The following is a 15,921-nucleotide window of genomic DNA, read 5'->3' on the forward strand; positions in this document are numbered from 1 at the left end:
TTTACAGTATTACAAACGAAACAACAATTCTTATTTAAAACACAGCACAGCAAGTCTTCATAGGTGAGATCTCTCGTTTATTAAAACATTTTGAGAAACTAATGTTTACTAGGAAAACTGTACATACATTAAAACATTACAATAGTTATTCATAATTAAAAAAATAATACTTATGGTAAATAAAATCACAGAACAACACTAGTTACCCAAGAATACATTCATTACAAAGGAATTCAAACATCAATGTTTAATATGTAAGACATGTTTCAGGAATTACAGTAATTCTTCCAGAAAAGTTATCAAACAAACTAATCACAGATTCTAAAAACAACTAAAAATGTTTAATTCTAAAACCACTATGAAGATTTAAAAAATTTGTTGCATACACATAGATCTGAATGCTTCTATATTATTCAATTTTACAAAATAAATCTATAACACTAAACAGCAAAACTTAGTAACGGAAAACAATAATTTAATATCCACTTATTAAACTATAAAAAAATGTTAAAAATCATATAAATTTTTTGGTTTAAAAATGATAATTAATATTTTAATAATTGCTACAAACTAAAATTATTTTTATTAAATACAGGGTTTGTCGTGTAGTTATTATTTCTAAATTTTTATACAAAACTGGTGAAATACTAAATAATTATCTTAAACCAGTCAAAATATTTCACACCTCATACATCCATAAGCAATCCTATTAACTAACAATAGGTTTTGTAATTCCTGAAATGAAACTGTCTGTGTAACATCTTAAAACTTAAACAACAAATGATTTCTATGAAATTCCACTCTACATTATTAGATATCCATTCATTAGACAGGAAACACATAAACACTTACATGAAGGAACAAATCCCTACTGAACTGAAAACAAATATTTCTAAACTTCTAGGAATTCCGAGAGCTTACAAGTGACTAGATTAATTCAGTAAACCGTGTACGATTCAAGACTCCAAGGAAAATGATTAAACTTTGATGTCGTCAAGTAAGGAATACTTGGGAGGGAGTGGGGGAGCTTGTTCAGGATCAAAGAGAACCGGTGGAGAAGGCATTGTGGATTTGTCGTCACAGCTAAGACCAAACCAGAGAACAAGCAGAGTGAACAATACAAGCAAACTAGCTGCCAGACACCGGGGTACGCCGACACGCCGCACTGAGCAATCTGACCACCACTCTCCGCCCTGCACAGAAAAATGTAAATTTAACTCAACTTTTAATATTTTATTACTTTTCATCTACTCTTTAGCTAATTATCCATGTTTCATGTTAGTTGTAATAAAATAATTATAAAAAAACATTCAATAACCTTTTAAGAATAGATATTAATCAAATTTATTAACACGTTCACGACAACGGCTAAATTTCAGATTATTAAATATGCTGTTGAATTCTTCAATAATAATAGAAAAACCGTAACTTTCATTTTTATGTTAAATGTCTAAGTATAAAGAGAAAAGTATGTAGGCTTTGCAATTTTGTGCAAAATTTTTTTCCAATGTTTTTCCATGTACCCAAAGGGTACCTAAAAAATTAATTTGCCTTAACAATCAAGCAATTGTAGGCCCGAAGGGATACAGGTTAGTCTGAGGTAATTATTTAAATGCGGAATCGAGACAGGCAAACAATCAAAACACAATTAGGAAATGCATAGCAATGTGTACCTCCATTCCCCATTGGGCGCACAACGTGCTTTACAAAAGACCCATGTGTACCTGATGGGGTACACGTTGTCGTAAACGTGTTAAAAACTAGACACTGTGTTGAGTATATCGCAATTTAGTGAGGACTTTATAGGAATTCAAGAACACATAAAGTAAAAAAAACTAATATTTATAATATAAAAATTGTGCAGATCAACAAACATTGATTACACTATACTAAAAACTCATTAAAATTGTATTTAATATGATATAATAGCATAACAAAACTATATATCAGAAAATAACGTTAAGCTCAAGCAAAGTAAAGAATAATTGTAGAGTAAATCAGTAAAAATCGATAATATGCTTCATCATTATTTCTGCTGCTCCCTCCCCTTACCAATTGAATTACAAAGAAAATCAATTTGGTAGAATCTTGAAAATCTCACACAGGGCAACATTCTGTGTTGATTGTCAAAGTCAAAAGTATGAAAAAGAAATTATAGTACTTGAGGTTATGTTTGTATTAGATAGTGTTGATCATGATTTGATAAATTAAGTGTATGCTCGTACTTCACATATTAGGTGAGTGAACAGATTTTCTACTTCAAAAGTACATTTTGAGTGTTATTCCGTGGGGGCCAAGGTAATTTAATTAAATGAAAAGTCAGTTAATATGGAAAAATACACAAAATCGTCAAAGAGCCATTCTTCCCAAATTTGGACAACCCTAATTTCCATACATTTCACAAACTAAAAAAAAATCAGTAAAAAATATCTTTTTACTAAAAGCAAAAACACTTTTCTCTTAAAATTATCCACAACATCAATTTAAAACATTTTTTATATCATGGCGTAGTCGGTGAAGACAATACACACCAAGAATTGACATGTAAGCATAATCGGTTTACAGAAGGTCAAAGAATATGAAACGTTACAGTTATAACTACATATAGTAGTAATTTTCAGTTTGACAAAAGCTTTCATTAAAATTATTAAACATCTGCAATGCTACTGTAGATGAGCCTGGACGAAGATTTCTTACAAATACGGGGAGGGAGGAGCAGTAGCTTAACCATGCCTACCACCACCCCCCTTTCAATGCTCGATCTATTTCCTTTACAAGACACAAGTGGGAACCGAGTGTTTTGTTTCCCTGTGTTGGTGTTTTGGAGCATCACGCTATGTTTTATTATTCTCGTTGTTATGGAATAACAATTATTATTATTAAATATTATTATTTATGTTAAGAATGGTCCATTGCTTCTATTCAATATGTTAGTATAATTAAGAAGTATTTTAACAAATTAATGTTTATTGTTAACAGCTGTTCTTACTATTACTGGCTTTGTAAAACAGCTGTTATGTAAAACATGCATTACGAGTGGCAAAGTGTTGAATCTATAGTGAATATGACAATTTTTTTACAGCAGTAAATAAAATCTCACGTTTTCGTCAGGATTCACTGGGAGAGTCTTGACTCGCATCTCCGGCAATCGTGTGTCCACCAGGTCCAGGACCATTTGCCTCCGAAGTGCAGGGTCTGTCATCACCGCGGGGTCTAACAGGATATCATCAGATTCCATCTTGTCAGCTACTAAACACATGTTATTAAACTTGATGTAACGGTGAATAGATGCTACTGTATTCCATATAATAACTTTATACATTAATACAGACACATTAAATTTTAGCTACTTTATGTACAGTATATCATTAACACATTGTTGGCCACTAGACTTTATGAATCAATTAAAAGCAGGTTCTTACTTTCTGTCAAATATCACTCCAACAAGTGATGCAGAGAAATTGTACAAGTTTCACACAATTATGCTATTATCAGAAATGCAGATAAAACATTACACCAATTAGCTGGTGGCATCATCAAATAATTAAAAACTACACAAATACAGTTCATAAGCATTCACACAAAGAATACACGTATTTTCAAACCGGCTGAAGTTAAGATTATTACGGTAACCCGACTAACTGACACCACGGAATGAGCTAGAGCTGGACTGGACTGACATACAGTCCTTGCACCAAGTCAACGTAATTATTTCAACTTCAGCCAGTATAAAAATAAGTGTAGTTTATAAATGATGACTTACTACAGAATATTTATCAAATAAACTTCTATAACAAAATACATATTATAACGTAGCAATAAAGACATGCTGGAATAGAGTAAAGTAAACACTCCCGATTAATCGCGGGAATAGGGTGGCTTGGCGGCCGCGGATTAACGTGGATTCCGCGGATATAATCCGACATTTAATGTAGGTCAAGTAGGACATTAACTGACTTATAAGTTTTTATTACATTTAAAAATGCTGCTGAATAAGTTCAAAGTTAACATTACGTCTACGTAACGGTATTAATACAGTATAGAGTATCAAACAACTTTAAAGTTAGTAGTACTGTACTGTACCATCCTAGCTAACTAAAAATATACATTTTTTAAAAACAAAAAACGGGAATGAAAATACAGTACTGATCTGTAAATACCCTACTCTAAATTAAATAAAAACTATTTTTATATTACATTAACTGCAAATTAATTTGCTTTAAAAAAATCAAGTATGTTTTTTCTGTTTTTGTTTTGTTATGGCCACTTAACCCTAATTTGTGATCTAAGTTTAGTAATGTAACGATCGTCTGGCAACTGTCCCGCAGTCTTCGCCCTCTAAATATTCAATAAGTCGTTCAACGTGGTTTGTAGAGCTGGATTCAGTGAAACACGCAATTGGAGGACGGCATCTCTTCTTCTTCAATTGTTTGTAAAATTTTCTTCCTCGACTCCCTGCTAAGCTTTGTTAATGATGGTTTCATCATACATGGAGTTAGAGTACCCGGGGATCGTCAGCATCCACAGTTTCATCATTCAATAATTGATGTTTTTTTTTGTCATTAAACTTGCTCACCCCCTTCGACGGTTCTTGCCAATTGTGCTAAAGCTAATGCACAATCTACATCAGATTGATCTTGAAGGGCTTCTTCCTTCTTACATAATATTGCTGTATTTTCTTCACTCGCCATAGTTTTTTCCATGATTTTTTGCAAGGTTGACGGGATTTTTTTTTTTTTCTTTTTACTGACTTCCAAGCTGCCTGCAATGTAGTAAATGCTGTGTCAAAGAATAGGAAAAAATCTTTCCAGAACATGATTTTCAGGGTCATAACCTTTCATTTATTCTTCTTTCTAGTAAATGGGATCCTATTAATTCTTTTTTGTTGGCTGCAAATAAAACTCCTTGATTCCATTGGTTGGAATCAAAGGAGTGTTACATTTGGCGGTAATATAACAAAAACTTCTAAAACATGTTCCCATCAACAGATTTCAATCACATTTTCAGCGGGATGGATGGTGAAGGGGCGTTTATTACTAATTAAAAACTGCTTTCAGTGGCAAGTTTTTGGACTTAAGATGGTTTTCATACTTGTGGGACAAAGTTGTGATTTTTCAAAACCATTCTTTGCAGTTTCTTTTGGGTCCATCCATCCTTTTTTTTGAGGAAAAGTACTGAACAGAGAGGATTCCAGCTCTAGAACCTATAAAGGACCGTTGGTTTTTTTTGGAACTTACCAATAAAAACTAAATCTAATTTATGCTCCCCTGAAAGCATTGCCACAACAAAGAAATTGGTGTATCTTTCCTTACATAGATTTCTGGCCCTGAAAACTTGACGTTTCTCTTTCAAAAGCAAGTCGTGACGGCAAACATTTCCAGAACAAAACCAGATTAGTCTGCATTATAAATCTGGTCTGGAGTACAGATTTTCAGCCAGCAACATACTACTCCTTCAAAACTTTGCTTTATATAGCTTACAGCCAGCTTCCAGTGGTTACACTGTGAGTTTGTCACCTTGCAGTGAAATTTCCACCTGATCGCACATGGCGCTTGCTTAAACCTAGTTTAAACCAACCAGAAGAAGCATTTAAACATACCTTCTACCGAGGCCAAGCAGTTTGTGAAAAATGGTTTCAGCTTATGCTGCTAGGATCGGCACCTGAGATTGGCGTTACCTTCACTCCTTAACTGAGCCAATCCACTCAAGTAGGTGCAGAGCGTCTAGGTGTGTTCATATGTATAAAGCTTCATTGCCTTTCTCTTTTTCATTGCTGACGACGAGTTTCAGCACTAGCAGCAAACTACCAATAACTTATCTTTTTGTTTAAAGATGTCTAAGTATGGTCGTTTTCTCCAATGCCCATATTCTGCACACAAGGGTGTTTTTTCAAAAACAATGTTTTGTAGGTTTTTTTATTATTTCAAGTTTTTGGTTGGATTGTTAAAAAACAACTCTATTTCGTTTTTTTTTCTGACATAAGCGAAATTTTAATATAGGCCTACAGTATTACTGATAAAAACAATAGATAAAGGCACAGAACTAGATAAACAGTCAATAACACACAAGGAAAAAGCCAGTCCAATAAGGACAATGGCAGAATAGTCATAAACACACGAAAGACACTTACAAAAAGAAACAGCAGAAACTAGTTGGACTCACAGGAAAAGGCCAGTCACTAAGAAAAGGTTGAACAGTCAATACACTAAACTAATCAACAAAAATTACAGATGTTTAGAATTAACGCAACAAATGTTAAGTAAACAGTGTTGTGTAGGGACAATAGGCAGTGGACAGACTGATGAGTCATGGCACGATGAGTGGACAGTAATGGCTGATGCGCGTGCAACAGTGCTGCCAGTGGACACCAGGGAGTGGAGGGTTGGCAGTGGTGGAAATGCTTGGGAAGGATGAGACGGGAGGGCAAATTAAGTAGAGGGCGAGCAGACTGAAGCTGGGTGCCTGCCCGCCTGCCTTGACGAAGAGTCACACCGCCACTCTTTACCCCAAAACTGGCTACACTATCACGCTGTCACCAACAACAACTTACGTCTTCAAATAAACTGCTCTACTACAGTACATTATTCGTTAGTTAATTATTCCACCATATTACTTATTATTAGTTATTAATTCATTTATCACTTAATATGCATACAGTAAGTACAGTACATAGTGCTATCGTTCGCGGATCGCGGATAATGCGCAAAGCGGATACACGTCCCGCGGGATAATCGGGAGTTGACTGTATTATACAGGCATAACAACAAAAAAAGTAAATCACCTCTTATTCGCCACAGGAATTTAGTAACTGATTTTGGAAATGGCTTTCAAACAACCCCTTTTATAGTATTGAGGAATCTTTTCAATAAAAGAGTGCCAACTTTTAACAAAAATATGTTGTAGACTGCATGCTTTATCTGTTTAAATTTACAATAAGTCCTCATTAACTAGAGCTTAACCTGTATTTTACAAAACCGGTTTGATATGTACAAGCAAAGGACAAACAAGAGCATCACTGATGAATATTGAAGTTTTAAACAGTCATCTCTTGGAGAAACACATACCAATTTTCAGCCTTGTTATATTATTGGATGGAATAAACAAACTGGATCAGCGTTAGACAAAGTGTACGAGAATAAGAATTGAAAACTTTAATGTTCATCATGAAAAAGTAAGTGCCTGTTATATTTTCATGGATTTACAAAATCATCCTAATACACATTACTAACTGTTACTATTTTCATAGTTCACTTTTGTTTGTGACTTTTGTTGTAATAATTTTTCTTTGTTATTATTTATTTTAAAGCCATACATTGTAGTATTCTTCTTCTTCTCATCATTTTAATTATATGCCCCTAGTATATTTATTTACTATGGTTTTATTGTTTTATGACTTGGCTAGGAAGCACTTTAATTTTGGCATGGTCTATACTGTAAAAGTGAAATGACAATAAAAGATTATTATTATTATAGATTTTGAAAATACCACCCTTTTAAACATATATTACGTCTATATTTACTTCAGCAAGTTGCAACATGCAATGCCTAAATATTCTGTGATATAATTTCCACATAGTAAATCATAATTAGTCATTTTTTATAAATAAATAAGGATCACATTATCAAAACTAAAAACATTAAGTACGTATGGTTTTGTTCATTTTAGGTTGCAGGCTAATTTACTGCAATTTTGTCTGCAAAAATAATGTTTAAAATAGTTTTAATTCATCTACATTGCTTTGTTCAATCCCAGGTTTTTTCCCTTGGATATGGTGAGATATATCATGGACATAATAGTGAAACTAAAATAAATCCTTAGGCTTGCTAAAATAATGCCACTTACTTTGGAGATGGGCATACTGTTGTCCAAAGATGAAAACCAAAGAATCTTGAAAAGCGGAGACGAATGCAAATTTCTGAAACAAATTGTAATGTTCAAAAATGTATAAATTACTGCAGAGTTATAAAAGTATTTATAATACTTTCACACTTGAAATACAAATATTAACTACGATGAACAAGCTACCTCTTGTTGATATCTAGCCATTGTGTCACAACCTATATTGCACGCTGCTTGGTCCGTCTTTTCATTGTAGCTTTCAGAACAACCTGTAACAAATATGTCAGATATATTGGAACATATGAATGGTACAGCCAGTATAGATATGGTTTACAGTGCTTTTGAATCTGCAAAATGTTTTACATTTGGCACACATGCAAAAGCACAATTTTTCTGAGATACATGCAAAGAAATTTAGATGGACACCAAACATTTCTCTACCCAGTATCAATGATCTGTGAACTTTTGATTCTTCAACGAAAATGATTTGTTATTACAATTCAAACTGTGTGAAGGTATAATCTTGCTACTTGTCTAGTGCCTCTTCTCTATTTTACTGGATGGTAGATAAAGTTGTTTTAAATTGGAATCTCTTTGTCTGTCAAAATTATTTCTTCCTTCCCCTCCATACATTAGTTTTTATTCAAAGTGAGCACAAGAGAGAATTATTATACTCAAAATAAGTGTAACAGAGAATATATATTATATGTAATTATATATATATATATATATATATATATATATATATATACATATATATTTATATATATATATATATATATATATATTGTATTTATATATATATATATATATAATTTATTCACTTAGAACAAAAAGCTGAGTAACCTCTCATTGCACTTTGGATCTTTGCGCTTGCTTCCGGAGTGAGTGACAGGATATTCAGCATTAGACTAGACCTTTCAATCCACATTTCCACTTCAATATCTTGACATTTGCGGTTAGTGATGTGCCACTCCTGGACATCCATAGGGTTGCCCAGATATAAATGACTTACCGGTATTTTTACTATACCCACTGTGGGTTTAACTGAAAGAAATTAATTTTTTTTCTGGGAGTTCTTGCATTTACTCACGCCTATCTTCCTTATTGTATGTTTTAACTATTCTCTGACTGTGTTACAAATTTCCCACAAGTTTCTACTCCCTGAAAGTACATTTTACTTTATATTCAACACATTTTTTTATTAATGTTGAGTTTGTTCGGAAAATCATTACCAACAAACTGTTGCTTATTTTGTTTTGTTATATTATTTCTTTGCTATACTTAATTCTCTGAAACTCAGCATAGTACAGGAATATTTTCAACACTGCAGTTACTGTGATAGTAGGTTAATTTGCAGTTTTTTGAGGATAAGAAATTAAACTTTTGCCAACCTAGAGAAAAACGATAGGTTGTAGAGACATTTACCACAAGCCGAGCATTCTCCAAATTACAGATGAACACTTGGTAAGTTTAATAGTTTGTGAACTCTCTTGTCATGATTGTTTGTGGCAAGTTCTACAGACTAATTGGGCTTTTTAAACACTTTATCAGTGATTTTCTTCTGTTCCTTAGAGCATTAGAACATTCTTTCTTTCTTTCTTCCTCTTGTTTGCTGAATTTCAAGCAGGTTCTGCTTACTTTGAGCATGGAACCTCGATAAACATTCTTGTATGTATGACCAGTTTACACTTTTTACACACAGTAAGTTCACTATTGCACTCAGTATCCACGAGGGTTGTATGCTTGGAGACAAGGTTGTTCTTGGTGTTCTCGGTGTTGTGGGTGTTTTCTGTTTTGTTTTCTATTTTTTTTTTATTTATTTGTTAGTTTTAGTCACAACCTATTAAGTCACAACCTTAAGTCTATTGTTAATGCTTCCTATTGTTTGTTGTGTTACTTTGAAAGAAGTTGGGGGACATCTATCCACTGAGGAACAATGTTCCACTTTGGAGAACCAGATGATTTTGGAATACTGTCTTGAGCTAAATAATAGTGAAATTATTAAAATCAATAACTGTGCTAAAAATATTAAATGGAGTGTTTCTTACTGGTATTGTTAACTTTTCTTTAAATGTATTCCACTTGGCTTGTTTGATATTCTATTTTGGCCTGATATTTCTCTGTGTTTATATGTCCGGAAGGCTGATCTGGATTGAATAATGAAGAATCTACAGCTTGGTGCATGTAGATCAAATATCAGCTGCCAGTCTATTTGATAGGCGATACCTAATCTACACACTGATAGGTTAATGGCAGACCAAGATCCAGCCCATGGACACAAATATGTAGAGCAGCAATTATTTAGGACAGCCAAATTTGGCCACATCATAGACATTGAGAACTAAGTTGCTCCTATGGGAACTGGTATTGGAACCCCATAATTGGTGGTAATCAGGACACATGAAGACGGTTCACTTGCACAAAAGCCTATTTTAGATGCAGTTGTTTTATTTACCATACTTGTATTTATTTCTAAAAAGAATCTATTTACTCATGTACAGTATGATGTACTTACAATCGTGGCAAGCACTTTTGCTCATGTTGAATTCCGTCTGTTTGTTTCCACCGATCAAAATTGCAAGTCCATAAAATCGACATCCTCGGCTGCATTCTGATCTTGCAAACTGAAATTCAACAATATAATTAATTTATTATAAATTCAAGTGAAAATTTTGATTTATAATTTCATATGTAAGTTTCTTTTTGTAGGAAATTGCCTAATCTAATTTGTAACAAGGGGCATATTGAACAAAATAAGAGTTTTAATTACATTTTAATTTTAAAAACATAAAAAATTAACAACAGTGAAATATTATTCTTATGCTATTTATTTTTATTCTCATTTTTCAGCTGCCAGGTATTTCTAGATAAACTAAGTGTAGTGTGATGATGAATTAAAAAAATTATTTTCCTCCATTAGGAATACTTTTTTCAATGTGTGAAGGGGTTTACATAAAGTGCTTAATTAAACAGTTTAGTTTAAAAGGATCCAAATCCATCATTTCAACATTAAGGAGAAGGAATTGTTGGGAAAGTTTTAATCTTTTCTTCTTTATGGTAGAAGCTGTTTGGTAAATGTGGAGTCACCCTCATGACATCCCATTGGAACTAACCTTTCCGCTTCCCGAGGCTCATGTTGTCCCTCCTTGAGTGGAATAATGTAACAGCCTGTTCACGTCCAAGGAATGGAATAATAACCCATCTACCTAAGCTATTGGGGAATCAGCATTATACTGTAGAAGGAGAGAATGTTGTATGTATATTACCCCAGAGTGTATACTAAAAATGTATGGTTTACTAGATATTGTCACTCACTTATACACCTCAGGTTAAATTTTGCTAGCAAACTGGCTCTAACAACCTTTTAAGTGAACAATTGAATTGGGAATCTTGAGATGTCTTTTTAACAACCAGTAAATGAATAGCTGTGCAGGATCCTACACCATACTAATAATACTGATTAAAATCTATACATCCTACTGTATAATATGAGCCAATTTTGCAATAGAGAACTCAAAATATTCTGGCCAAAGTATTTCCTAAATTTTGATAGGCCTCTAAGATTGGCTGGCACAACCAAAAACTTGTCTTACTTTAGTAATAATAAATTGATTAGGATTACCACTGAGCTAATGTGTAGTAAAACTGACAATGAAGCACTGTGAATAATAAGATCACCCTCTTCTTTTCTTAATTTAAAATACACAAAACAAAAATTTAAAGCATAGCTTAGTCACTGGGTTTTCTAACATATATTGGCAAGATTGTCTGCCTGTTGAGGTACCATTTGTTACAATGTACCGCTATTGAACATTTTCTAATATGGGGTTGCATATCAAGTGAATGTCCTGAGTGCTTCAGTTTGTTGATGGAACAATGAACAATGTTAAATATTGCCAATCTTTCAACCACTGATGTTATCATTGGCTACAAATTACGTACTTGCTAAAAATTTCATTTTTCAGCAAGACAATGCCCCACGCTATAAGTCAAACCACACACAAAAATGGCTTCACTACTCTGATGCTGAGGTTCTGAAGTGGCCACCATAAGTCTTAATCCTATAGGCTATAAATTTTTATGAAACACCATGACCAGTCGTCTAACAAAGAAACTTATAAATAAACTTAAAATAAAGTAAATGTTGGCACAGCTTTGGCGAAGCTTCACGAAGGAAGACTGCATGACTCTTATTGACTTGATGCCAAAAGAATGAAAGCATGCTAAAAAGCCATAGGGGGCCCAATATATTACTATATACTAGGCCTGTGTACATACAGTAGCAATGTATAATCCATTTATTTTGTACCATTAATTTTTATAACTTATGTTTAAAAAAATGTGTTTTGTAAGTCTGACCCTAAACTTTTCAGCTACACTGTACATTATATAAATGTAATGATCATTCAAGTTAAATGTATCAAAATTATGTATAAAATAAAAACTCAAGTTCACGATTAACTCCACTAATATATACCTTTTAAGATTATAAATGTTTAAATGTCATAGATGGTATAGTTTTACTCACCTTGTTAAATGTCTGTATGTAGTATTGCACACATTCTGATGTACATGCCTCTAAAGTTGAAGACGTCGAACTTACAGTACCGACAAATATGTTGGAATTAACGCTATGAAGATAAAATAAAAATAAAAAGGAAGGTAAAGTTATTTTTGTAATCATTGTAGTTGTTTCCTATATAAGGCCGCCACAATGCCACATCCACGACAGTTGAACAATGTATCTAAAAGAAAACAGAAAAGTAAGTAGGGAGCAACAAACAACCAGCTAAAGCGAAGCAAAGCGTCGTCTGCCTTGATTGAACTCAATCCTTCTGCTCTCCAGGCAATTTTATCCACGGCTTTTTAAATCTTATCAGACTCTAACACTCCACAGCATGAAGGGTGTATTATGAGTAAAGGTAAGTATAATCTTTAATTATGTATCCGTTATCTGAAATTCAAACTATTGCTCGCTAAATAATACATAGTAGAAATAATTTTGAACAATTGTTTATAATTTTTAAAAGTTGCTATCCATGGTTTTGATGACTTCACACCACAGAGTAAAGATCAAATATATAGAATAGGAAGTCCATGTTGAATGTATGTTCAAAAATTGTATTTTCATGCATTCTCGTTTTGTGATACCCTCCTTAGCTTAATGGAAAAGGGTCATCTACTATATTACCGCCAATTTCAAATTCCTAAATATATATTATTGTTATACTAAAAACTTGTGTAGTTTCTGCGGACTGATTTATAGAAATCCAACCCCAAACGGTCTTTGGTGTTTCCCATTACACTTTTACCCATTATTGTCATACAATATAAATGGGCCTAGTGCCTGAAAGATAAGAGGACTGCAGAAAATTTATGTAATATAAAACGCTCATTATAACGTTGGTTAATTCCTATAGCATGATTTTATTTGTAATATTATGATACAAATAATGTGCATTTGTAATTTTGTAATTGCAATTAGCATTACTAATCCAGGTACCAGTTTTCCGGATCTATCTGCATTTTTTGAAGTGAAAACTTCTTTAGGCGCGTTGAGCGTTTTGGTAGAGGGTAAAATCCTCGGTTCGCGTCACCGACATGCTAATGATACTAACCTGCATGAAAAAGTCAGTCTCGCTGTGTTTTTGATTAACCGTAGACTTGGCCGCGGACTACTAACCTGCATGAAAAAGTCAGTCTCGCTGTGTTAAAACTGTCCCGGCGGAGTATGAAAACAGACTGCGAAAATCAGTGACCTTTACGGCTTCCTCTCGCGATTTAAAAGTGAAGCCAATGTCGTACAATTCTGTAAGATGCGTCAAATTAAAGCTCTTAATATTGGCAATCTATTGGTTACATTTTTAAGTATTAAAAAAATTTCGAAATAATTTTGATTATTGTTTACATTTTACATAGCGTTTACAATGACAAGAAAAAAGTAGTAAGCGAGGATTTTTTTTATTTTTTGGTCAGACAAAATTTGTCAGCGAGAAAGTTGTGTGAAAATAGATGAATATTTTTTTTTGTAATTTATCATTTTTTTTATTGGAAGTTTAGTTTAGCCTGTAGTAGCGTATGAAGTGATGAGTGAACGTTTCTGCCGGAATTGTAGTTGGCGCATTGGCTCACTGATACCGTATTAACTCAATAAATTAGTTTATTGTGCAATAAAAATACCTTTACGAAAGAACCAAGTTAATTTAACTAATTTATTAGTTTTAAAAATATTGTGGGTTTAATTGTTATTGCAATTATATACTTTATCCGTAGCAATAACTGTATTATTTACAACGGTGTTCAACTCACTGTTGTTCACTCGGTGTTTACTCACTTGTATTCTATGTTTAACTAACTATTAATATTGAGCAATTACAACATTTGTTATACAGATAAATGAATAATGAAAACAACAAATACATTTTTAAACATTTTTAATATTTGTACGAATATTTGTATTAAAATTTAGCATTATTCATTTTAATTATGTTTTTAATATTTAACCTCTTCATCATGAAATGAGTATTATTACGGTATAAGATTTATCTTACTAGCGTGGTAAAATAGATTTCTAGTTATTTGATAATATTTTTTTCGTGGATTTTAAAATTGGAAAATTAAAAATGCGTCACATTTACAATTACAGATGTACTGCTACTATAACGTATTGTTAATTACTCTCAACTTAATAGTTCCGTTTTCACTTCTATCGGCAGTCCCACGACTGCTACTGTTTTTTATTACCTTTTAATAAACATACTATATCTTAATAAATGTATTATAATTCATGCCACCAAAGACTAGGTATTAAATTTCATATTAATAAACACTTTGAAAAATGTGTTGATTTAATAAAAATGAAAATATTACTAATTTGAAGCAAAAATGCTGCTTCGCGTAAAATTGGCAATAATTTGTAAATATCAACAGACTTGGATAGTTTAACTTTACAAAAGTTTTTACGGGAAGAATCAGTAAACTCCTTATACAAAATGGGTAGAATGTGTCATATAAATAAAGGAGTCATATAAATAATGCAATATCATATATCGCAAACAAACACGAAGAAAACTGTCCAGCATTATCAACTGATCGAAGCGATCAAAAATTAATTACTGGTTTATAGAACCAATAATATTAATGAAAGATTCGAAGAAACTTATGTATTTATATATATAGTATATACTCAAAAATCGTTCCATATAAATATTGTTTTCTCTGTATATTTGTTACATTAATTTGTTGATGGAGGGATAGGTAGTTGTTGTAACTATTCAAATAAGAAATTCCGCTAATTTTACACATCAATGGTAGAAAACTTTAGTCCTTAGGAAAGGACTTACCTCTTGTCAGTTCAGTTTATTAATAAATAAACCATAAACAGGTAAAACCTACATGTACTAGCAAGATAAGAAAATATATAATGAATAAATCATAATATTGTAATGATTTGCTATATGGTGACGAAAAACGTATAAGTGTATTATTATTATTGTTATATTTATAGGCAAGGACATTTCTTTTATAATATGTTTTGTGTATGTGTGTATCTATATATGGATAAATATCTATGTATATGTATATTATAACAACTGACAGGATGTTAAATCCTCACCAAACCCTACTCACCACAACTCACCTTGGTAAGCCTGAGTGGGAGCAGAAGAAAATATTGATAATGGTGCGATTTTATAATTATACTGCTAGCCTAGTTTGTTTGCGTAACGATTATGGCATGCCTGCCTGACTTGTTTCGCGTTTGTATTACACTGATAATTTGAAATTTCTGTTTGTCATCTCATGAATTGTGCTTATTTGTTAGTATAATTGAGGCAATTTAGATATACTTTCAATTAATTATTAAAAACCATTTCCTTTTGATTATTAGTTTTGTACATTTATACTTTTTTATTATTCTTGATAGGTAATGTAAACAATGGCCCCTAACTTCAGTAAATATATTACTCCTTCATCTGTGGCTGGTGTAGCAAGTGTTTCATTTCTGATATGGCTGATATCTCAGAAAAATAACAAGAGGCCAACAAAAAACAAGTAAGTGTTCATTAGCTCACCTTAAT

General features: G+C 32.5%; 2 protein-coding genes across 4 annotated transcripts in view; one reads left to right on the forward strand and one right to left on the reverse strand.

Annotated features, from left to right (window-relative positions):
• On the reverse strand, window positions 1-12,676 carry LOC124357737 (transmembrane protein 59-like). 2 transcript variants are annotated; one of them, XM_046809766.1, is made up of 6 exons: window positions 12,372-12,676; window positions 10,359-10,467; window positions 8,027-8,109; window positions 7,844-7,916; window positions 3,101-3,246; window positions 1-1,193 (listed from the first exon to the last, which is right to left on the reverse strand). In XM_046809766.1, exons 1-6 carry the CDS (start codon window positions 12,525-12,527, stop codon window positions 978-980), a joined length of 783 nt encoding a protein of 260 aa, XP_046665722.1. In that variant the 5' UTR covers window positions 12,528-12,676; the 3' UTR covers window positions 1-977. The 2 variants fall into 2 exon arrangements, with proteins under 2 accessions (XP_046665722.1, XP_046665713.1); XM_046809757.1 differs by having other exon boundaries at window positions 3,101-3,249; window positions 12,372-12,674.
• A 2,857-nt stretch (window positions 12,677-15,533) lies between these two features.
• Window positions 15,534-15,921, forward strand: part of LOC124357747 (ATP-binding cassette sub-family D member 3) — a 52,838-nt gene continuing 52,450 nt past the window's right edge. The window contains exon 1 of one of the 2 annotated variants that reach the window (XM_046809788.1): window positions 15,534-15,895. In XM_046809788.1, the coding sequence (XP_046665744.1) occupies window positions 15,780-15,895 (116 nt within the window). In that variant the 5' untranslated portion in view covers window positions 15,534-15,779. The remainder of the gene's footprint in view (window positions 15,896-15,921) is intronic. The other variant, XM_046809780.1, reaches the window with a different exon arrangement.

Source organism: Homalodisca vitripennis, chromosome 1 (assembly GCF_021130785.1).
Source record: "Homalodisca vitripennis isolate AUS2020 chromosome 1, UT_GWSS_2.1, whole genome shotgun sequence".
Taxonomy (NCBI): Eukaryota; Metazoa; Arthropoda; class Insecta; order Hemiptera; family Cicadellidae; genus Homalodisca; species Homalodisca vitripennis.